Source organism: Heloderma suspectum, chromosome 3 (genome assembly GCF_057233095.1).
Source record: "Heloderma suspectum isolate Gila_16-S chromosome 3, 16-S_ref, whole genome shotgun sequence".
Classification (NCBI taxonomy): domain Eukaryota; kingdom Metazoa; phylum Chordata; class Lepidosauria; order Squamata; family Helodermatidae; genus Heloderma; species Heloderma suspectum.
The window spans coordinates 280,916,487-280,941,534 of record NC_139460.1 but is presented as its reverse complement, the minus strand read 5'-3'; the positions used below and the strand labels follow the sequence as shown (position 1 = coordinate 280,941,534).

General features: G+C 42.6%; 1 protein-coding gene across 1 annotated transcript in view; it reads left to right on the top strand.

Moving 5' to 3' along the window:
- The window catches only part of PAX3 (paired box 3), a 158,217-nt gene that overhangs the window by 98,437 nt on the left and 34,732 nt on the right, over positions 1 to 25,048 (top strand). Inside the window, exon 5 of the mRNA XM_084842023.1 lies at positions 23,301 to 23,506. Coding sequence (XP_084698149.1) covers positions 23,301 to 23,506 — 206 coding nt within the window. The remainder of the gene's footprint in view (positions 1 to 23,300; positions 23,507 to 25,048) is intronic.

The following is a 25,048-nucleotide window of genomic DNA, read 5'->3' as shown; positions in this document are numbered from 1 at the left end:
GCTATTTGTGCCTGGGGGAGAACCTACAGGTGCCATATAGGAACCTGTTAATTTCCCCTTATGGGACATGTAGGTGCTGTGTGTGTGTGTGTGTGTGTATGTGTGTGTGTGTGTGTGTGAATGAATTATTTGCATCAGAAAATATGGTGGGGGAAAGAGCTGAACTTAAATAGGGCAGTCCAATCTCAGATCTTCCACCACTTTGTCTAATCTCTCCCTTATTTTTGTTGCATTAGGGCAAAAGAGCAGGAAATAACATGTGGGAGAAGGATATGAATAACTTCATAGATTGTGTGTGTTAGAGCAGGAGTGAGGGTGGCAATAGACTATGTGAATTACTGTAGCAATGTTATGAGAGCAAAGGTCTTGTGGTAAAAAAGTATTGCAGTAAGGAAGAGGGAAAGCCAAGTCCCAAAGCCAAGTCTTCTCCCACATTACCATGTCACACTCTTGCCCTTCTTGGTATTTTCAGGTCTTACACAATGAGTTACCATACCAGCCAATATCTTTTTGTGAGGTTCCATACCCAACTGGTAACACAGACATGGTGACTCAGAAGATGAGGAGTTTCTCCCATTATAATTCTTACTGTTTTAGGGCTGCTTCCACATGATGATCTGGTTGTTTGATGGCTGTTTGAAGGGCCATGTGATGGCTGGCAGCTTCTATTGTTTAACATGCACTGGCAAGCCCTGGAAAAATTATACTTGTCAACACATGCTGAAAGCTGAAACCTGCACTTGAGTGCAGTCATCCATCACCCATCCACATCTTCTAGACCCCCAACTAAGAAAAAATGAGAAAACCTGCCACTTAAGAACAATCCTGCAAATACCCACTAGGTCCAGCACCTGCATCACTAGCACGTCATGATCAATAGTACCAAAGGGCTTAGAAAAGTCAAACAAGACCAATTAGTTGAAATTTTCTTTATCAAGAGATCATCATTCAAGACCACCTGCTGGTCTTGAGCAGACTAAACCAGAACCAAGGTCCAGAAAACTGATCATTCCAAGATGGTAGGACACTGTATTCTTCATATATGGACTCATTCAGTACCCTCTAAAGACATTTTTATATATAAATGCAATTAGAAACCAGTTATTGTTCTGTATGCACTCTGCAATTTTGGGACAAGTTTATTGAGCAAGTGTTTGCCCTGTGGCTAGGCACACTAGGGCATCAGCAGTTTGCTGGACTTCTGTTTTTCTGATTTTGAGCCTGGCCCTGGAAGTCAGTGGATTTGAACAAAGATCTCTGTCTAGAGATTAATAGGGGAAATGGCATCTTATTGATCTCATTAGACTTTTTTGAACTTTTGGACTTCATTGATTGTGATGCATTGGTGACTGAGAAGAAGGACCTGGCTGATAGTCATCATTCTTAAATGGTTTCACTTGTTCTTAGAAGGGAGGACCTGTGATGATGGTGTGTGTTTGTCCCCTTGAATATTCAGGGACCTCTTCCTTCCTTCCTTCCTTCCTTCCTTCCTTCCTTCCTTATTTATTACATCTGTATACTGTCCAACCGCCAAGGCTCTCTGGGCAGATCACAATTAAAACCATAAAATACAGCACAATTAAACATCATATAAGACTTTAAAAGTTTAAAAGTAGCATGTAAAAACAAAGTAAAACCCAACAGCAGTTATGACCCAGGGAAAGCCTAGTTGAAAAGGGGGGTTGGACTCGATGGGGGTTGGACTTGATGGCCTTGTAGGCCCCTTCCAACCCTATTATTCTATGACCACTATTCTATGAAACGTGCATTTTTAGGAGGCACTTTGAAAGGTGCCACATTTGCCTCCTGAACTGCATGGGGGAGGTTTCTCCAGAGGGTTGGTGCCACTACAGAGAAGGCCTGCCAGTTGGGGTTCTTCACGGTGACATTCCTTTCATTTTGGAATGACCAGTAAGGCCTCTTCTGATGATTGTATATGTCACCTAGGTATATATAAGGGAAGGCGGATTGCTAGGTATCCTGGTCCCAAGTTGTTTAGGGCTTTATATGATAATAGCATAACCTTGTACGTGGCTTGGTAGCTAATAGTACCTTGACTCTGTGTTCTTCGTTTTCAACAAGAACATCTTTCTTCTTAAATATACCATTCAGGGGCTAAGTATGAACAAATCCCATAGAAAAGCATTCTTGGCGAAGGCTCTCAGCTCAGTAACTTCCTCCTTATTTTTACAGAAGACCAAGTTTAAGAATCATCCTTAGAATGGCCAGGAAGTGCCTAATGGAGTTTGCTCTCTGTGGTTCAGAGGGTCTATACCTAGCCAGAAGAAGGACAGGGTCTGTGAGAACCACATATATGGTGTCCTGAGCTCTTTGGAGGATAGATGGGCTAATAATATAAGATTTTCCTTTGGGGCCAATCTTTTGGATGGGTAGCTCTTTTCATGTACTTCTAGATACAGAGGAAAGGGACTGAAAGAATCTCTAAGGGCAGCACACTTTACATGGCAGGTACACCGGTGTTTCCTGCAACGATCTGAACAATTCGTGCACATTTTTAAGCATATATTCAGAATCCTCAATTAAGTCAGTGTTTTCTGGCTTCAAAGGTATTCAAAGAAGTACATGTCACCCATACTTTATGTGTTGGCTGTGAAGCACCACCAGTGTTAACACCAGCATATCCATAGCAGTTGTGCAGAGTATCTGGTATTGCCCCCACCAGATTTTTTGCATGTCTTCCATTGGGAATATACTGACCCTACTATGACATGGGATGTGGGACAGGGCCTTCTTTGTGGCTTTGCCTAGACTATGGAACTCACTACCTAGGAAGGCTCATCTTGTTCCCTCTTTAATGGTCTTCTACTCTCTTGCAATAACCTTTTTCAGCTGGCTTTTGCCCTCCTGAGTTGAAGGTGCTTTATTGATCCCTTGGGGATGTTGAGATGTTATACCTTACCTATGTTGAAAGGTATCTTGACTATTTTTTTTAATTAAAAAATGAAATCTGGGGTATAAATTATTATTATTGTTATTGTTATTATTATTAATAAATAGATAATTAATTATTATTTGGTAGTGTAAAATGCGTGCCAAAGAATTCATACAAACACAGTTGTGGCTGGTTGAGAGGGTGAGAAGTTATTTGATTCGTGCATTATTGTTGTGCCATGTCTTAATTTCCTTTTATTCAAAATTATGCTTTCTTCTGGAGCAGAATTAGGTTGCACCTGTTTTATTTAAAATAGAATGTATTTCTTTTGATGATGTCTGACTTTTGAGGGACATATACCCAAGCTAATGATTAATGTAGAACAGTGGGTGCAACTTTGTTTTTGGCCTTTGCATATTTATTTCAGTATTTAAGTTGTATCCATACAAAGTGAAATGTTTGAATGGTTCCATTGTCAGTTCAGTTAGATTCTTTGTGTTGTGCTGCCATTTCTCTTATAAGCCACGAACTGCTACATTTCTTTTAAAATGGTACTTTGTTGCTGCACTAAACCACTGACAAAATGTCCGGCATAACTGTTAATATGCACAGTCATTTTAAGCATGAAATGGTTTGGCTAATGATTTATCTCTTCTACTGCTGAGCTTTGGGCAGCTGTATGATTGGCCTCTTTAGCAAGTCAAGTAATTTCTTTAACAAAATGTTAACGCACAGATGGGCCGTAAGCTGTCAGTTAACTATTATTGTGTGCGCATCTGCTTGCTTTCAATGTACTGCTTGATGTATTCAGCCACTTACTTAGCTGCAGCCCTCTGAAAAGCAAGAGCCTGCTCTGATTGGCAAATAAAATGTTCATTTGTCTCTTCTTCCTATTGTTTTGTTTTGGTAACACATGTCAGCAGCTCAATTACCCAGTTCATTAACAGCTCCCAGTGGTCACGATGGCCAGCCCATGATAAGGACAGCAATTGTGGCACATATGGGCAATAATAGCCAGTCTCTTGGCAATTGTAAATAAAAATCACTCTTGGTCTTTTTCATTTGCCCCAGCTCCAGTGCTCCTGTCCCTTTTCTTTACAAGGTGCACTGATTGGTCAAAGTCCTCAACTCCAAAGATAGCATTTACAGCTAAATCAACTACTCTTCCCATTTAATTGTGTGTTTTTGAGGTCAAGGCTTAGAGCCCTCGGTAACCAGGCTTCTTGTATGCGGTATTGATAAATAATTTTATTAACCAAGTTATTTAATTAAATAAAAGTCAACATGTTTCCTTATTTTGGGGGCTTTCTTCTTTCTGAAAAGGAAAGCATCAGCGGTGGTATTTCATCAAATAAATGTATTAAAACATTTTGGAATGTTGCTTATAAATATTCCTTTTTCAAAGGGGTAAATGGAGTTTAAGGCTGCACTCATGTACACGCTTGCCTGGGAGCAAGGCCCATTGAACTTGATGGGACTTCTTTCTGGGGTAAACATGTATAGAATTGGACTGTAATTTAAGGTTGTTCAGAGAGAGAGAGAGAGAGAGAGAGAGAGAGTTATGCTTAGAAAAGAGATGTTGACTATAGTAAGAAGAACTAAATCTAGCAATTTATGTTTATACTTAAATAGGTTTGAAGTAATTTTCAGCAAAATCCACATGCAATTAAGCAGAAGTGTTTGGACTCAATCAGATTTAGTGCCACTGACATCTACAGGACTTAGCGTAATTCTAGCTACTTTGATTTCTTTAGATTGTGGAGCAAGTTCTTTGATTATTACCAGTATTTCATTTTGAACCAACAAATCCAGCTAAATGTCATCACTGAAAACATTTTACAGAGTCTGAGATTTGAGATGTTACATAAAAACAAAGCTCTCATTCTCTTCTTTCTCCTTGTCCTGAAACTGAGGCAGATTGTCCATTTCCAGTCAAATGTTTGCATGGATATAAAAAAGAGTTATTTCTCAAAAAAATAACATTACTGTTCCCCCACCTTGCCCCTCAGCCTCAAGCTGTTAAAGGATGTCATGGTATGGCAGATTATAACAGTGATATTGGTCAAGAGTCATCCATACACATTGACTGTAAAATGTAAGCATTTATTTGGAAGTAAATTCCATTAATTTCAGAGGACCTTTTGTAACCTTAGGGTGCAATCCTATACATGTTTAGGCAGAAAAAAAGGCCTACAACTTCTAGCATGCCCCAGCCAGCATGGGTTTTCTGTCTAAACATCCATTAGTGTGTCTAGGATATCAACCCTAGTCATATTTATGTGTACTTTGTTATTGCATTCAAACAGTTCTCACTTTCTATAGCAACTGCAGTACTTTTCCAAATGGAAGTAGAGAGTCTAGCCATTATATCTGGGATGAAGAAAATTCCACTAGAATCTTTATGGGAAATATTTTACCATTGTAATTGTCTCAAACCCTTGGATAGCTCTTCAGTGGAAATAATACTGTGTTATCTATGGCAGTAGACTAACTACAACATTAAATATTGACATTAACCATCAATGAGTATCAGAAATCAGTATGGCAACTTTACAGAGGACAATCCTCTGTTTTGGAGAGCTAGCAGAGGAGAGTCCTCCATTTGAAGGTGTCCTCTGTTTAATGGACTATCCAGTCCAAGTCTAGAGGAGTGGATGCTCTTTTATCAGGCATTGTTTTCTGACAGCAATGCAAGGGCAAATCAATCTCTGGAACCTCCAGATGATCTACCCCAACAGCCCACTGTGACAACAATTGAGGTAAAGGATCTTATTTCCCAAGTAAAAAGTAATAAAGCACCTGGAATCGATTTTATACCACCAGAATTTCTAAAATCTAACATCAGCTGGCGGGCCCCTTTTCTGGCCATGGTATTCACCTATACTGATTTAACAGGGAAAATCCCCGAGGTGTGGGACACCACAGTAATCGTTCCCTTATATAAGAAAGGCCCAAAAACGGATCCGGCAAACTACAGCCCAATCAGCTTGCTATGTGTAATTAGCAAATTGTATGCAAAACACCCACATAATCTAAGTCTGATTTGAAGAAAGGGCTGGATGCACCTGATCTCATCTGATCTCGGAAGCTAAGTAGGGGCAGCCCTGGTTCGTACTTGGATAGGAGACCTCTGGGGGTCAGGCTACCTGCCTTGAGCAGGGGGTTGGACTCAATGGCCTTGTAGGCTCCTTCCAGCCCTATGATTCTATGAACCATAAAGAGGGAGAGCAAGAACCTTGGAGAGGCCCATCACCACTTAGCACCTGGACGGCAGACTGAGCAGGGACATAGGACATCTAGTCAGTCTTCTGACGAGATGTCCTTTATTTCTATTTAAATTAGCATAAGGAAATGTCATGCCAGTTGGTTCCTTCTTTTGTCCTCTTTTCTGGTGATGTGTGAGGAGCCACCCTAAATGCTGATGCCCCTTAGCAGACTCCTGCTGCCTGAATCATCTCCTGCTGAGGAAACCCTGGGGAAATTTTACTATTGGTTGAAAATCTGGACCAGAGCCTAGTGAAGGCTTCCCAGATAAAATTCTGTATTTAGCATTGTAAGCCTGGATATGTTGTATGACAGGCAGTATAAAAATATTTCAAAATAAATAAATAGGATCCTGTCCTGTCCCAGGTAATGCAGTACACATGATCAGAATGGCCAAAAGAGAATCAAGGAAAAGAACTCATTTCAGACCAGGAGTACAGATCTAAGCTTAGAGAATGGGTGTATCCTGCCAGTGCTAGCCCAAGTTAGTTGCTGCTTGAAGAGGAGCCCTCTGTCAGGGCAAAGACTTTAACCAAGTCTTGCTGCACCACTCAGCCACCAGTTCCCGTCTTCCGTCTCATTGCGGCTCCAGAAGCAGGCCGCTTCACCCTGCTGCACTATTTGTGTCCCTTCCTGGAGAAGATGGATCTGCCCATCCCAAAGATGATAGCAAGTCCCGGCACAGCTGTATTCAGCAAACCCAGAAAGTATAGTCATGTAGAGTTTGGTTTATAGCTACGTTTTGTGGCCACGTTGGACAACATCTTGGAAACAGTAGTCAAGAACTGTCCGCAGTCTCAAGCACATCAATAGGCAATAGTACTGGCATTTCTCCATCCATGAGAGTGGCCAAGAAAAACTATAGAGTGGCTATATCTAGACTTTGCAGGCCTCTATATGGGGAAGATTTTTTTTTCCCCACAGTCGATCCGTCAAAGTGGCTGGAAGTGCACCCCCTGAACACAATGACCACAGCAGTGACCTATGAAAAACTCCAATATAGCTTTACCATACCTGACCTGGGGGTGCCCCTGCTCTGGATGGGGTAGCACTCTCTCTGAAGGAGCAGGTATAGGAGGTGCTCTTGGATACAGCGCTGCTCCTGGATGGCCAGGTGGTGGTGGCGGGAGCCAGGAATGCCTTTGCCCAGCTTCAGCCAGTGCATTATTTGTGCCCCTTCCTGGAGAAGACAGATCTGATCACGGTGATCCATACCTTAATCAATTTACAACTGCCTTAGATTATTGTAACACACTCTATGTGGGCTGCCCCTTGAAGAGTGTCTGGAAACCTCAGTTAGTGTAAAATGCAGTAGGTGATCTGCTATCTGGCGGTGTGTATTACAGACCATATAACACCAATTTTAAAAAGCTGCACTGGCTTCCAGCTTGTTTCCAAGCTCAGTTCAAGGTGGTGATTCTTACCTATAAAGCCCTAAATGGCTTAGGGGCAGTATTTGAAGGACCACCTCCTCTTTTATGAGCCTGCCTGAAATTTGCATTCATCATCTGAGGCCCTGTGACATGTTCCACCTCCTAGAGAGGTGAGGTTGGTGGGTATTCAAGACAGGGACTTCTATATAGCAGCACCCTGGTTGTGGAACACCCTCCCTAAGAAAGTTAGGATAGCCTCCTCTTCATTGTCCTTTAGATGGCTGGTGAAGACAACATTGTTCTGTCAAGATTTAATCATTAATCCCACTCTCTGTTTTTATTTAATCCCTGTTTTATTGTACAAGAAGTTGTTCAGATTTTTTTAAAAATGCATTTTTTTATTGTTTTTATTTGTGTATCACCTTGAGTGCTCATTGAGTAGAGAAGTGATCCAAAAATATTCAAAATATATAATAAATAAAAAATGGGCCAAACTTCATCAGTCATTAATGAATGAACTCCTGGAAAAAATGGAATTAAACGTATTCAGACTGCAAGCTGTGATCCAACTTCCAATGAACTAGCTGAAAGAGAAATAAGAATTCTCAAAATGGAAATTAGAAAGATGACCAATGGAAATTTAGCTGGCTTGATACTTTTTGAAACATGAAGTATTATCCCCCATCAGAACTCCATGAGCATGAGTCCAGCCCATGCTGGATTGCTGGATTATTGATGGGAAGGAGAATAAAAACTAATATGTACATAGTATGGAAGGGGATTGCAAAAGAAACAGGCCCTTCAAAAATAGAGCCATAATTGTCATGCTGAGGAAAGGTTACAGGATCACATCTTGTGAACAAATTGTGAATCTGAGGGGAATGAGCACCCACATAAACAAAATCCTAGTAGCATTACTGGGATTTTGTGCAAAGCTGTGATGGGGCCATCTACAAGGTCTCCTAGTCAGAAAACAGTGATTAGGAGGTGTCCTCAGCCTATGAAGCACATGATAAAGTTCTATCTCTAAAGCTAGGCAGGCCTGAACCTAAATGCATGTATGGGAATCCTATGTATGAAAACGGACACCTCTTGGAGAAAAGAACCAGTGGAACATAAAAATGCATTCATTCTGAGTTTTGGCATTCTCTAAAGCTTAAGTGTTGAGATGAGAGCAAATTTGTTCAGAACTTTGGTAGTTAAATGTAAACATGTGTGGATGTACTTGATCACAAAATTAAGCCTGCTTAAATCCTATTTCAATGTGACTGAAAGATTGAATTGGACAGCACTGGATTAAAACCTCTGTTTTCTAGGTGGTAGGCAATGCTCAAAAGTAAAACATTTAGCCCCTGGAACTTGCTGATCCATGCTAGTATGAAGTGCTCATACCATGTACGCATCTCGTATAAGCGTACCTGCCTTCATCTAACAAATGTTTTATATGAATTTTAGTGGGGGTTGGGTTTTTTTTTACATTTTGTTACAAGGGTGGGCTAATTTCAGTCTCCTCTGGTACATTTTTTCTTTTACTAGAATCTCCATAGTTTACCAACATGTTTGGTTAAAATTATGAAGTAGGAGAGGATCTGAACAGTTAAGACAAAACTAATCTGTGTCAAATGATCCTGAGTCTGCACTCTTGCTTAAAACCCAAGAAGGGTCTTTTGGGTCCAACCAAGGTTCCAGTCCAGCATTCTTTGAAAGAATCCCAGCAGCTAGTTGGCAGCAGGTGGCCCAGTGGAAATTGGCTAGTAGCCGCTGGTGATCTTTGCTGGACCTTCTGCCTGCTCTTATTCTATTGTGCATTGCCATTGCAAAAAAAGTGCCCACAATGATATATAAAACCAAATATATGATAAAACGAAAACAAAACTCTTCAGCAGCAGAGTATAAAAAACAATCCACTGTTGTTAAATGTATTACTGAGCTTCCATATACTTGATAAGAATGTATGCATTTCTTATCCCTTTGTTTATCCCTGAGCAAATGTGTGAAGGATTTCAGCTGATAATCCAAAATTAAAGGAATACCATACAGGTGCTCAATTACATAACAGCCGTGAAAGGCTGGTCCAGGAATCCAACCTAGGCACTTATATGAAACTGTGTGTTCAATGTGCTTGCTATTACTGTCTGCCACAAAATGAGTTCCTAGGTCCTTATCTTAAACAAATGTACAATCATGTTAGGTGGGGAGCTTGGCACAATGCACAGGTGGCTGCTTACTGACATTAGACCTTGTGAACTTGTCTCCTGCTGCCTACCACATTCATAAGTAATCTGTACGCTCCTCCCAGGGTTGGGAGCACTTGGGGAGTTGCTGAGTGTCAGAATTTATTTGTACTATTTTGATTAGCCCAGACCTGGCAGGGGTTTATTTTCTTTTTAATGACCACTCACTGTGAATCTGAGCTCTCAAAAGGAGGCGAGAGGAGGAACGGCACAGTATTACTGGTGGGAGGAGGGGTGAGGGGGAGAAGGAGAGAGAGAGAAAGAGAGGGAGGGAGGGAGGGAAACGTAGAAGCTGGCTGTCCTAGAAAGCAGCAATGCTGAGTAGCTGACTCTAAATTCTTAATTATGTTGAAGATTCCAGTGGGAAATGTTTTCCTTAAATGGAAATCCTTGGAGAAAATGGTCCAGGGGCCATTCTGTTCTCCCCTTGCCATCCTCCAGTGGCAATAAAGGGCTCCTCTTAGCATTTTCCCACCCCCTAAAGTTAAAATAGCATCTGGTGAAACCTTTTGGTTAGGACAAACAAGGATTTAAAAGCAACATAAAGCTACATTGCTTACTGATTGTAGCATCTACACCAATTGTGATTTACTGGAACGCTCCTGAAGTAGCTCAGTCTCTACTGCAGATTTTCTGGAAAGTGTGTGTGTGTGTGTGTGTGTGTTGTGTTTTTTTAATGCTAAGGTTATATATTTAATACTTTAAAATTCCCCTGGTTTCCCTAGAGGTGATAAAAAAAAAAATGAAAGGAAGCTTCCAGGTGCTGAAGTCTCTGGACAGAAGAGACATGGATTAACCCCGACAGAGCATCCAGTTCAACCTCCCCTTAAAAAAAAAAATCCACACCATCTCCCCCCTTCTCATCCACTTCAGTTTTCTTTGTGTCTCCTGCATCCTGCTAGGCAGGTGTCAGAGGCCTGAATGCGAGTAAAAGGCCCTGTTGATGGATACCACAGATGGAGCGTGGAAATCGGTCGAATAGCCTCAGCCACAGGCCATTTCTAAGGACTCAACAAAAGCCGCCAAATAAGTCAACAAAAATCCCAAAGTTCACAAAGGGAAAGTGTCATTTGTCATTTACTGTGAGACCATGTGGGGGTGTCAGCCCTACTTGCACTCCTCCTGCCTTGCACCCGAGTAAACATGATAGAGGACACTTGCATAGATTTCACTACAGAAAAGATATTTCACATCAGAAAGCAGGCAGCAGGCCTTCTCCATACTCTCCAACATTTGATGCAGGAAAATAGGTGTATTTGGTTTATGCTTGGTTTACAAGGGGTTCAGGGGATGTGCATAAGTAGCCCCAGTGAGCCAGTTGCTCAATATATTATCCCCCCAAATATTAATTTCAAAGTATAGATTTCCCTGCAATCTTGAAATATATTGCTGTCACTACATTCCACACTACTAACATATGGTATTATTCAGAATTTCAAAATTCATTACAACTAGCTAATTTGTGAACTTCATCTTCTTAATAAGATAGACAGTATTTTGCCAGCCAAATGAGTATCGCTAGCAGGAAAATTGCAGTATTAGTTACAATTCAGCAAATATTGCAGACTCGCAAACGATATCGTAAATAGGCATAGTATATATCCAGTTTCATGACTCATCACAACATTTTCTGCACTGAATGAAAAATTGTACACGTTTTAGAACACCATAAAGTTAGCCCAGCAATAACACCAAACATTATGTTACTCTGTCTCTTCCTGTACAAACCACACTCCCAACTGTTGATAGAAAACTGGGAGTAGAAAATGTAAATCAAGAGGTATAATTAAATGGGAAATGGATGCTGCCTTTGAAGCAGTTCTGTTTCCCCCTGTTTTCAAGCATTAGACGAAGTTGCTAAAATCTAACATTACAGTATGAAAGAATGAGAGTGGAGAATTGTATTGCTTAAGTTTTATAATATTGAATAATTGATAACAAAGCCATGCCCTTCAAGCTGTGGTGAGGAAATTCTCTCTATTCAGATAACTGTAAAAGTCCACTGTATCGTAATTGTAATAAATATATGCTTTTTAAATTGTTGTCATGTTTTGCTTCTTTAATTATTCAAATTAAACCCCACTGAGAGGACAAACAACAGAATGAGTGTTTGTATTAATTATTGTTCAATGTTTTGCCTAGGCATGTCTATTTATGATGTTCCTTGGGGAACTGATAATTACAGAATTCCATGTGACCAAATCCCTATGAAATTGTGCAAAGATTTTGGGTATAATACTGTTAACTTGGATGGAGTATTTCCTGGGGCCACCAAACAGGTCATGTGGGGTTAAGGGACAAAGAACCACTCTCTAATTCTGTAATTCCTTCTTTAATTAAACTTCATGGCTTTTCCACTGGTGGTTGGCGCTTATGGGGTTCTCCTCCCATTCTTAAAGGAGGAATTTGTATTCCTGTGGAGTCTGACTGTTGTTCTGTACTTGGTCTTTTTTGAGACTGATTACACTCTTCCTTTCTTCATCTGCTGTGACATAGTTTGGGTCAGTAGGTAGTGGGAGGAGTGTGTGTAGGTGAATATTTTTAAAAGAGTAAGATATGCTCTAGCCAAAGGTAGGCGCTTCAAAGACCCACTGAACTCAATGGGAGAGATTTAAGCATGTGCTTAAATTTCTTCCCATGAAATTAGTGGGGTTAATAGTGAAATCCTAGTCATGTCTAGGACTCCCACTGAACTCCCACTGAGTTCAAAGGGACTTATTCCCAGGTAAGTGAGTATAGGGTTACCTCCTGACAGTCCTAACACCTGTTTTTAAATAGCTGGAGAGTATGTAGTGGAGGTGGAGCTCTGACAGGTTCTGCCTGCAGAAAGAAGCTCTAGTATGTTTGGGGTGGGTGGGCTCTGCCAAGGTGGGTAGCCCTGCTGTGCCTGGGTTGACAGAGAGTCACCAGAGGTAATAGGTGGAAAAGCCCCCAAATGGGGTGTTCTTGGGGAGATCTAGGGTGGAGCACTGTTGGATTTGGATCTACCGGTGGCTTCCCCTGAGGGGCCTTATCCTTGATAAGCTATGCCAGTCTAAACCTGTTGTAGCAAAAAAGGAGCAAGATCCCACACCCCATCTTCTTTGGCCAACATAAGCTGGCAAGGCTTGGAATAAGGTGGTGGATTCACCACTCTTCTCTTCCCTGACCCTACTTTGGATTGTTCTGTAAGTACTTAATGTTGGCTAAATCATGCTCTTGGGTTATTTTGTAGAAAACAAGTGAGAGGAAACATTATATATTCAGTTTTCTCCTTTACCAGGTAGTATTCAGATCGTTCTCAGCTTGTTTTTACTCAGAGAAAGTATAATAGTGTCACTGGAATCTGTACTATGTACAGTTTTCAGATGATCAGCCTATAGCTCAGCAAATGTGCAGTTGTTATTTACTTCTTAAGCAAGATCTATAAAAGGAATATATCTGTTGCAAGGATATTGCATTTTCTGAGTGCGTGATATTTGAGCAGGAAGGCAGAAAATTCATTCATTCACCGTATTTATATGGCAACCTATCAACATAGGTTCTCTAGTTGGCTTACAAAACTGAGAATACAATAAAATACAATGATTAAAATGTAACAGAAACAATAAAATGCTGCCTAAAAAACTTTCTAGCAGCAAAAATTTGAGACCAATTAGTTGTTCAGGCCTATACCTAGAAGTTTGTTTAAAAGGCCTGGGTGAATAAAAGGGTTTTCACCTGGTAGTGAAATGAGGATAAGGAAGGTGCCAGGAAAACCATTCCAGAGAGGGTATGACACAGCTACGATGCCACCACCGAGAAGGCCCTTTCCCTGCCTCAATTCTCTTGGTGGGGGCATACAGATCCTCTGATGAGGATCTTTAGTCCTGGGTTAGATATATGCAGAAGAAGGTGATCTTTCGACTTTCGGATAAGCTAGTCCCAAGTTGTTAAGGGCTTTAAAAGTCAAAACCAGCACTTTAAAGAGGGCTAGGAAACAAGCTGGGAGTCAGTACAGCTGATAGAACACTGGTATAATCTAACTGACATTAGTACTTTTGCATCTTTATTTTGGACCAACTGAAGTTTCTAGGCTTTTAAAGGCAGCCCCATAAAACATGTGAAGGTGGGGGTCATCCACATACCAATGAAACCTTAACCCCCATCTCCAGATGACCTCTTCCAGCAGTTTTATGTCTATGTTAAACAACATGAAGGAAAGAAGACATCCCTGTGGGAACTTAAATCACAATTGCCAAGGGGTAGAGCAATGGTCCCCCAGCACCACCTTCTGGAATTGGCCAGCCCTCCAAGTAGGAATGGAACCACCACCGACAGCTGCCGCCCATACCAAATTCAGAGAGCTTATCCAGAAAGATACCAGGGCTGGTCCAAGACATTTTGCTACCTCAGACAGAGTGGCACAAAGATGGCACAGTGAAATCTTACTTCAACACTGGTGTCTCAAGACAGCATCCTCCACCTCACTTGACAGCAGCAGGCCAGCTTAGGGGGGGCCGGGCAGGTTGTGTGGCCCAAACAATTCTATCCTCCAGCATCCTGCCACTGCTCTGTGTCCCCAAGTATCTGCTTCCTGAGGCAGCTGCCTCACTGTGCCTAATGACAGGACTGGCCCTGCTCTAGTATAAGCACAGAAGGCTCAATCCACATCGGGATCCTGGCATTGGGGGTAGGGGGGCTTTTAACCCTTTTTATAAAATCATAGAATAGTAGGGTTGGAAGGGGCCTATAAGACTATCGAGTCCAACCCCCTGCTCAATGAAGGAATCCAAGTCAGATCATCCCTGACAGATGGCTGTCCAGCCTCATCTTGAATGTCTCTAGTGTGGGAGAGCGCACTACCTCCCTCGGTAATTGGTTCCATTGTCGTATTGCTGTAACAGTCAGGAGGTTATTCCTGATGTTCAGACGGAATCTGGCTTCCTGTCACTTGAGCCCATTATTCCGTGTCCTGCATTCTGGGATGATCGAGAAGAGATCCTGGCCTTCCTCTCTGGGACAACCTTTCAAATACTTGAAGAGCGCTATCATATCTCCCCTCGGTCTTCTCTTCTCAAGGCTAAACATGCCCAGTTCTTTCAGTCTCTCTTCAGAGGGCTTTGTTTCCAGTCCCCTGATCATCTTTGTTGCCCTCCTCGGAACCATCTCCAGCTTGTCTGCATCCTTCTTAAAGTGCGGTGCCCAGAACTGGACACAGTACCCCAGATGAGGCCTACCCAGTGCTGAATAGAGGGGAACTAGTACTTCCCAGGATTTGGAAGCTATGCTTCTATTAATGCAGCCCAAAAGAGCATTTGCCATTTTTGCAGCCATTGTTGGCTCATATTCAGCTTGTGATTGACAACAGTTCCAAGATACTTCTTGCTTGTAGTGTTGTTGAGCCAAGTATCCCCCATCTTATAACTGTGCATTTGGTTTCTTTTTCCTAGGTGCAGAAGTTGGCATTTATCCCTATTAAATGTCATTCTGTTGTTTTCTGCCCAGCATTCCAGCCTATCAAGATCACTTTGAATTTTGTTTCTGTCTTCCAAGGTATTAGCTATCCCACCCAATTTTGTGTCATCTGCAAATTTGATGAGCATTCCCTGCACCTCCTCCTCCAAGTCATGAATAAAAATGTTGAAGAGCAAATGTTGAGCCCTGTGTTACACTGCTCATTACCTCTCCCCAGTTTGAGAAAATCCCATTGATAAGCACTCTTTGAGTCCAATTCTGTAGCCAACTGTGGATCCACCTGATAGTGGTTTCATCTAGCCCACTTTGAGCTAGTTTGCTTATCAGGACATCATGGGGCACTTTGTCAAAAGCTTTGCTGAAGTTGAGGTATATTATGTCCACAGCATTCCCACAGTCCACAAGGGAGGTTACCTGATCAAAAAATGAGATCAGATTCGTCTGGCAGGATTTATTCTTGACAAATCCATGTTGGCTTCAAGTAATCACTGCATTGTTTTCAAGGTGCTTACAGATGGATTGCTTTATCATCTGCTCCAGAATTTTCCCAGGGATTGATGTCAGACTGAGTGGTCTGTAGTTCCCAGGTTCCTCCTTTTTACCCTTTTTAAAGATAGGGACAACATTAGCCCTCTTCCAGTCATCTGGCACTTCACCCGTCCTCCATGTTATCTCAAAGATAATAGATAGTGGTTCTGAGAGCTCTTCTGCCAGTTCCTTTATTACTCTAGGATGCAATTCATCTGGCCCTGGAGATTTGAACTCATTCAAAGTAATTAGGTGTTCCTTGACCATATGCCTATCAATCTCGAGCTGCAATCCTGCCCCTTCAGCCTGTACTTCACTTTTGCCAGGGGGGGGGGTCTTCTTATCTTTTGGGAGAAGACTAAGCCAAAGTAGGAATTGAGCACCTCTGCCTTTTCTTTGTTATCTGTTATCATTTTGCCATCCTTATTTAATAGCTGAACCACCATTTCTTTCCTCTTTCTTTTATTACACACATATCTGAAGAAAGCCTTTTTGTTGCTTTTAGCATCCCTTGCTAACCTCAGCTCGTTCTCAACTTTAGCCTTCCTGATGCCATCCCTGCAATTCTGTGCTACCTGCCTTTGTTGCTTGTCTTTCCTTTCACTTCCTATATGTGTGCTTTTTTGGTTTTCAGGTCATCTCTAAGCTTTTTGTGAAGCCACATTGGCTTCTTCTGTTGTCTTCCACCTTTCTTTTCTTGTTGGAATTGTTGGTAATTGTGCCATTAGAATTCCTTTTTAAAAAACTCCCACCCATCTTGGACTCCTTTTCTCATTAGAGTCACTTGCCATTGGACCTTACTTATCATTGTTCTGAGTTTATTAAAATTGGCTTTCCTAAAATCCAGGGAACGCATTTGGCTACACTTGGCTTTTGCTTCCCTTAGAACCAAGAACTCAAGTATAACATGGTCGCTTTCCCCCAGAGTTCCTGTAACTGCTACTTTATCCACTAAGTCATCTCTGTAGGATCAAATCAAGGACAGCCGATCCTCTAGTTCCTTCCTCTAGTTTCTGTAGGAGGAAGTTATCCACCACACAAGTCAGGAATTTCCTGGAGGGGCCATGTTTTGCAGAATTTGTCTCCCAACAAATATCGGGGAAATTGAAGTCCCCCATTACTACTACATCATGCTTCCTTGAAACATTGGCTATTTGCTTTTCAAAAGTTTCATCCTCGTCTTCTCCTTGATTGGGTGGCCGGTAGTAGACTCCAACCACCATGTTCCTTTTATTCTTTGATCCATTTATTTTGATCCAGATGCTCTCGATGGGGCTACCAAGTTCATCCTCCTGTATTTCTGTGCAGAGATAGGTTTGTTTGTTTGTTTATTTTATTGCATTTTATATCCTGCCTTTTTATCTCTTGCAAGGAACCCAAGGTGGCTTACATTATCCTCTTCCTCCTCTCTATTTTATCCTCACAACAACAACCCTGTGAGGTAGGTTGGGCTGAGAGTCTGTGACTGGCCCAAAGTCACCCAGTGAGCTTTCATGGCTGAGTGGGGACTAGAACCTGGATCTCCCAGCTCCCAGTCCAACAGTCTCACCACTACACCCCACTGGCTCCCAGTATTTTTAACCCCACCTCCCTTTCTGTTCCTCCTGTTCTTTTTGAACAAGTTATATCCTTCAATTGCTGTATTCCCGTCCTGAGAGTCATCCCAAATCTCAGTTACACCTAAGTCATAATTTCCCTCCTGTAATAAGAGTTCAAGTTCATTCTGTTTGTTTCCCATACTCTGGGCATTCGTATATAGACATCAAAGACCATGTGCTTCATAGTCTGGCTTTCTTCCTACATGTTTGTGAAGACTATTTTTGGGTGCTATTAGAGCTGTTCTCTCTGTTGCGGTGCATGAGCCGTTGTCCATTGTTACCCCCAGCTTTACTATGGGTCTCCCTTCCCCATAGGATTCAGTTTAAAGCCCTCCTGATGAAGTTCTTCATGCTGTGGCCAAACACATTCTTCCCAGCCTTTGTGAGTTATAACCCATCCCTTGCCAACTTCCAGGAAGTATAGCCCATGGTCTCAGAATCCAAATCTCTCTCGTCGGCACCACCTTCGTAGCCAGTCATTCACCCAGAGTATTTTTCTTTCCCTTTCTAGCCCTCTTTTAACTACTGGAAGGATGGATGAGAAAACTATCTGGGCCCCAAAGTTCTTGGGTTTCCTTCCCAAAGCTTCGAAGTCTGATGTGATTTCTTTGTAGCTCCGCTTGGTGGTATCATTTGTTCCCACATGGATGAGAAGAAAGGGATACCTGTCAGTGGGCTTTATGAGTGCAGGCAACCCTTCAGTCACATCTCTAATCCATCTTCCTGGGAGACAGCATACCTGGAGAGTCCATGGGTCTTCGCAACATACTTGGGTTTCGATCCCACACAGCAAGGAGTCTCCCACTACTACTACTCTTCTCTTCTTGTTGTTGTAGGCCTTGGTTTCATTGCCTCTGCTTGACTGACCTTCAGCCTCTTGCTCGCTCTCATGCCGGTTCCCCTGTAATTCTTCCTCTGCAGGCTGTCCTCAAGTCTTATCCTCAAGTACCTGGAAACGGTTCCATAGGTCCACTGCTTCCACTGGTGCAGAGTGACTTCTAGTTCTTCTGCTCCTAACTGTACCCCCTTTCCAAGGAGTATCCTCTACTGCATTTTTCGTCACCTCAGCATTTTCCTCTTCTGCCTCAGCTTGCTGTTGCTCCTCAAGCATCTGTTCTTCACTTTGCTGCTGTAGTTCCACCATTCTGTCCGAGAACTCTTTGTGTTCTCTTATTCCCTGGAGGGTCGACAGTTGCTGCTCCAGTCCTCTTACTTTTTCTTCCAGCAGTGTGATCAATTTGCTTAATAATAAAAATGTCAGGGGCCTCCTCCTTGACCTCCCGTGCCAAACTCCCCCGGCCAACTCCTGCTTGCTGTCCCTGTCTGCTCACTCTGATCGCTCACTCTCTGGGAGCTTGCTTGCTTCTATAGTCCCTAGACCAGCTGGAGCAGCTTCCTCTGCTCTGCTCTGCTCTGCTCTGCTCAGCTGGGAGGCAGGAAACAGACTGTTAAGTTTTCCCCAACTGTAAGCTCAGTCTGGATCACCCCCCCACACACACACACCTGCTTACACTAGACTAAAGATGAAATTCATGTCTACTTTGGGCCTAAGAGTGACTGGAACTAACTATATACTGCTCTCTTGAACACTATATCCAGGAAGGAAATGTTAGCCACTGGCCTATAGTTGTTAACATCTTCGAGGTCCAAGTTAGGGTTCTTCAGGAGGGTTGGACCATCACTTCCTTTAAAGACGTTGGGACCACTCCTTCTCATAAAGAGGCATTTACAATCTCCTCAACTTAACTGGACATTCCTGCCCTGGTAGATTTAATAGGCAAGGGTCAAGCACACAGGTGGTTGGCCAGATACATCCAAGCACCTTGTCCACATCCTCAGGTTTCAATAGCTGAAAAACCATCTAACAAAACCAGACAGTGCCCTGGAGATCTCCATTATGACACTGCATTAACTGTGAAGTCCAAGGCAAGACAGAAGTGAGTGACTTTACCCTCCAAGTAAAAGGCAAATGTGTCACAGCTTGCTACCAAGGGTTCTACCAAATTTTCTTTTCATGCATATTGCAAAGGGCCCTGCACCACTTGAAAATCTCTGCTAGATGACACCAAGAGGATGCAATGATGGAGAAAAACTGTTTCTTTGCCAACACGGAGTAGGCCTGATAAGGGGCACTAATGCATTTGATTGGATGTGTAATGAATTTTCCTCCATCTGTATTCCAGCTGTCTACCAACTTGCTTTGTTGCCCTCAGCTCAGGCATATATCAAGAAGCTACGCAACCTGTACAACCTATACTCAGTGGAAGGGGGAGCTTGAGTTGAATGTGTCAGCCAACTGAGCTATCTCTCCATTCCAGAGAGCAACTAGCACTTTGACTCAAGTGTCAGCCATACCAGCTGGAAAATTTCCCAGAGCTCTTAAGGATGCATCAGAATCAGTGACATGTTGGGACTACAGTTGTCATGGTGGCCTTGAAGTCCTGAGATGCTCTGGATGAGGTGATCATTATGGTATGGATATTGAACTCTCCCAGGACAACCATCCCAGGAATTCCTAACACCAAATTTCAGTCCACCTCCATCAGCTCAGGCAGAGAGATTGCTGGACAGTGGGATTAGTAATACCCCAGCCTGACTTGGGAGCCCAACATATGGTACAAATACTCCAGATTGTACCCAACTGGAAGCCTGGGGAAGGAGGTGGAACTTCTATAAATCACAGTAACTCCCAGTCTGCAAGCCTCCAGCCTATGTTGATGTTGCACTAAATACCCAGAGCTAGGCGAAACTAACTTCTCCCACTTGTCCACCAAAGTCTCTGTGGCACAAACCAGGTTGTCCCTCTCATACATGATCAAATTGTGAATGACAGAGATTTTATTTAGGATCAACCTAACATTAAGTAACAGCACCAGCAGGCTGCTAAGGTTAGAGTTAGAGGAACAGCCAGAAGAGGGAACAGATGTAAAATGCCCCATCACTCTTCCTGTGTCACCTGGCTTGTTTGAACCCCAATGTTATGTCTCCCCCTACCTGTAATCACTTTTATAGGGTCAACCCCATCTGATCCCCTAGGATGATAGAATCACCAGGCACATAATCAAAGCGACCAAGCAGAGAACAATACAATAAAATGCAGATGCAGAGACCAGCAATAACTTTAATTAAAATCATAGCACCATGCACAAAATGAAACTTTTCAAAATCAGTATTAGGCAGGTCAGATATAGCTAATCAGCTGACTAAACCCTATCCTCTTGACTCTCACTTGGGTCTCCAAACTACATTGGCTGCATACCACATATGATTAATGATAGCCATAGCTTGGGAGGTGGCTGGGGGTGGGGGGAGGAATATATTTTCCAGGAACAAATTATTTTCAGTTTGAGTGCTAGGGAAACACAATCCTTCCACGACAGAAGCATTTCTTTGAGGGCCAATGACTAGATCCAGGGAAACAACTGAGTAACAACTGTGTAATTATTGTGCTAACAACAACAAAAGGTCATCTGGAAAGGCACTAACTTCTCAAAGAATAATGCTACATTTGTTCAGTCTTAAGACTTTTGCCTGTCTTGTGTTTTGACTGAGTTTCATAGTCCAGGTGCTTTTCTTGCAAAACATACAATCCAGAATCAATTTTGTTTCCATTTACATAGGTGTACCAAGTGGGAAGCTGCTGTTAAATTCTCTGAGAACAATACTCTACCTTTTTGTATTTATTTGGAGATTAAGGGCTCCTTCATACCAGGCTTTTATCCTGTGATTGAGATTGTCCTTCATGGAAGTTTGCAGGCTCTTTACATGACAGTGATTTATTTATTTATTTATTTATTTATTTATTAAATTTATTAAACGCCCATCTGACTGGTCACCCAGCCACTCTGGGCGATGTACAACCCACCATAAAACAATTTAAAACAATAAAATTTTACCATAAACATTTTTTTTTAAATACCCTAACCCACCCCAAATGCCTGCCTGAACAACCACATTTTTAATGCACGACGGAAGCTCATTAAAGAGGGGGCATGACGGAGTTCCCTAGGGAGGGAGTTCCACAGAGTGGGGGCCACCACAGAAAAGGCCCTCTCCCTCGTCCCCACCAGTCTAGCTGTCCTGGCTGATGGGACAGAGAGAAGGCCATCTGAGGCTGATCTTGTTAAGCGGCCTGTCTGGTGTTGCTGGAGGCGCTCCTTAAGATAGGCGTGATCATTCAAGGCGTCTCCTGCACTAAATGCCCATTGTTACGTTTTTAAATAGATCGCAGATAATGAGCTATCAAATTACCCCGCTGTGTTTTGCTTGAGTTCCCTCCATGAAAAGAGGAAAAGTGGCAAGAAGAGGAGCGAGATCAGTGAAAGATAAGGTAGGGATGGCGGAGAAATCCGCCACAGACTCCAATGAGGCCGGATTCTAAAGTCCGCTACGCCATTTGCATCCCTACTCTTTGCCGTGATAGGCTACATAAATATTTATGTAGCCTATCACGGCAAAGAGCAGGGACGCAAATGGCGTCGGCTACGCTGGATGCCATTTGCATCCGCAGCCTGGCAGCGGACGGAACTCCGGCTGTGGACGGACCCGGCTGGCGGCTCCACGGACTCACCATGGAGTGGAACCGGCTGGGGAGGATTCTGGGGGAAGGGACGGATCGCCTCCCCGCCCAGCGGACCCTGGAGTGGACTGGTAAGTGGGGTTCGTACACCCCTAGATAATGGAAGACTCAGATACGGGGAGAAGGAGGGGGAAAGGGGAGGGGGAAAAGGGAGCACATGTAAAGGCAATAAGTTGTGATCCTGCATTTAAAACGGAAGCAGAAAACCCCATTTTAAATGCAGGATTTTAGGCTGGTGTAGAAATGCCCTAAATGTGATGCTTGCATCCAGTTTTTTCTCCTGGAAGGATTCCATTACCTCTCCATCAACAGGGTCGAGAAACAGATATAGCAGACAACCAAGATGAGTCACTGTGGTATAACAGATAGAGAGTTGGATTGAGACCTAGGTCCAAAAGTCCTCTCAGCCTTGAAGCTTGCTGGGTAATTGAGTCATTCTTTCTCAGCCTTACTCATCTCACAAAGCTGTTCTGAAATGGAATGGAATAGCCTGTCCTGGGCTTCCTAGAGGAAGGGCAGTATAAAAATGGAATAAATATGATGTTCAAAGTAAAAAGCCTCTCCCCAGTATATTCAAGCTAGTTTAAGTATATGTATAGGTACCATATTTGAATGCTACTTATTTAGGACATGCTTTTAAAATCAGGTTTCTGACTTGCTATTGTACTGAAGGAAAAGGACACAAATGGAATTAAGTGGCCACTGAGGCAACCCTAAGCAAACAAGCTATTTAAAAGCCACCAGATTCCCTTTAGAGTGCAATCCTATACCTATTTATCTGGGAGTAAGCCCCATTGAACACAGTGGGACTTACTTCTGAGTAGACATGTAGAAGATTTTGCTGTTCATCTCCTAATACATAAGCCTTGGCAATGACTCACTTGTGAGATGTAGGCTTTTCAATAGTCATGGCTTTTCGACACACCCCAAAGAACCCCTTTTCATTAACTGAAAGTGTATGAACATTTAAATCACTGGGCATTTTTGTGTGTTTGATCTGGGAGCAAGACCTTGTGATTTTACTTGACTAATTACAGCAACAACGACGCTGCATGGCTTAGATTTCAAATATTTGAGGTCACTGGAAAAATCGTGTTGAATATATTTGAATAAATTAAATCCAGGCAAGGAAGTTGGAATCTGCCTGCAGATATTCCAAAAGGAAGAAATGTGACTATATTAACTGAAGGAACTATTGAGAATTATTCAGTCACTGGAATGGAATACGCTGTAGCGCTCTCAGACAAGGCCGTCCATTGTTTCCTTCACTGGACAACCCCGACTAATTTGAATAAAGCATTTTTATTCAGTGGCCCCTCCCGTTACTTTAATTCTAGATTCTTCCCCCATCCACTGGCCAGATATTAATTGCTCCACTGCTTTATTTCTTTCCAGCTTCAGCACCACAGTCAGATGAAGGTTCTGACATAGATTCTGAGCCAGATTTGCCGCTAAAGAGAAAGCAGCGTCGTAGCAGAACCACCTTCACAGCAGAGCAGCTAGAGGAACTGGAGAGAGCTTTCGAGAGGACCCATTATCCTGATATTTACACCCGGGAGGAACTTGCACAAAGAGCTAAACTCACTGAAGCCCGGGTTCAGGTGAATATGCTTGTTAAAGCTCGTAGTTCATTTTCTACTACTTGGGTAGATGACCAGTAATAACATTGCTCTTTTGAATGAGTTGTTCTTCTGTGAATGAATTTTCTTGGCAAAGAAGAATGAGATTTCTCAGGCTGTTTCAAAGGTGGTAGTGAACAAGGAATTATGCCATGTTTATTTTGAGGGTTGGCCCAGCTGGCCCCTTACGTGCACTGTGTGGCTGGCCCGTAAGCATAGCTCTTGGAGGGCAACCGATGAGAGGGTTTGTCAGTTGCAGGAAAAGACCACTGATGGAGCAACGTTCACTGAAGGCACTGGCGAGGATGTGGTGGTGACTGATGGATCATGTCCGTGGTCTTCAGTTTATTTTGTAAATTGCAAGTTATTTCATAGCTTGACTTCCATATTTTCCACCTTCTTAAGGTCCCTGATCACACACGCATACAACTTATCCTTACATAAGGCTCTATTTGCAAGGGGGCACTGAATGTATGGCAATCAGGAGTTGGGAGAGCAGGCGCAAGCCCACTCCTCCTCCACATATCCAGTGTCTCCAGATTCTGACCATGTGAAAGGGGCTTGTGTAAAACATAGTTGTGTGAATGATCCCATGTAATTTTGAAAGCGCAAGAGTGCCCTGAGACAAGCATGACCCATTTTCAAAATATATATCTGAGTCAGCTTGCATAGGCATATGAAGGAGTTTATGCCCTATTAATAGGTAGTTACTGACATTCTGAACAGAGCTGAACTAATTACATTTCTTTGGTGATATATCTTGCCTACACAGGGAAAATAATGACATTTTCCTACTTTCAAATTGGTTGAACCTGAAGTTTCCAAAACCATAACAACCTTAAAAGATTAAAAATGAACAAAATTAAAGATGTCTCAATCAAACCCTTGGCACCAAAACTCTGGGGAAATTGTAAGAAAGTTTTTGAAGAGACAATCCAAGGAAGCTCGAGACTTTTCAAAGCCTGACTTCCAGTTTTCTCGACAGTTTTGCTGTTGACTACATTTTCTAGACATCTTTATTTTTGTTAATTTTTAATCTTTTCACAACTCTCCTAACTGGGACTATGAATGGTCTCTAACAGGGATGGGAAGATGGTAGGAAGGGATCTACTGGCAGCAATGCATCTACTGGTCCCAAGACATGGTCTGAAGGCACATGAGGCAGCCACCTTGCTGAAACTAAGCAGGTCTGGGTCTGGTCAGTGCTTGGAGGGGAGACCACCTGAGAACCACATGTAGCCATCTTGAGTTCCACAATGGAAGCAAAGTGGGACATAAATGTAATAAATAAAGTAAATAATAAATAAAATACATGGAGGCTGGTGGCTCTGATATCAGTAGGGATTCCACACCTTGGATAGCTCCTTTAGAGTTCTGAGTGGTTCTGACTGAAACCCAGAGTGGATTCACCACCCCACCACCCCTCTACTGAACATAACTGGTCAAATCCTGCTCACCTTCTTCCCAGTTTTGCAGCTTTGGGGCACACACTAGCTTACTGATGCAGGAGATCCTCAAGGGTTT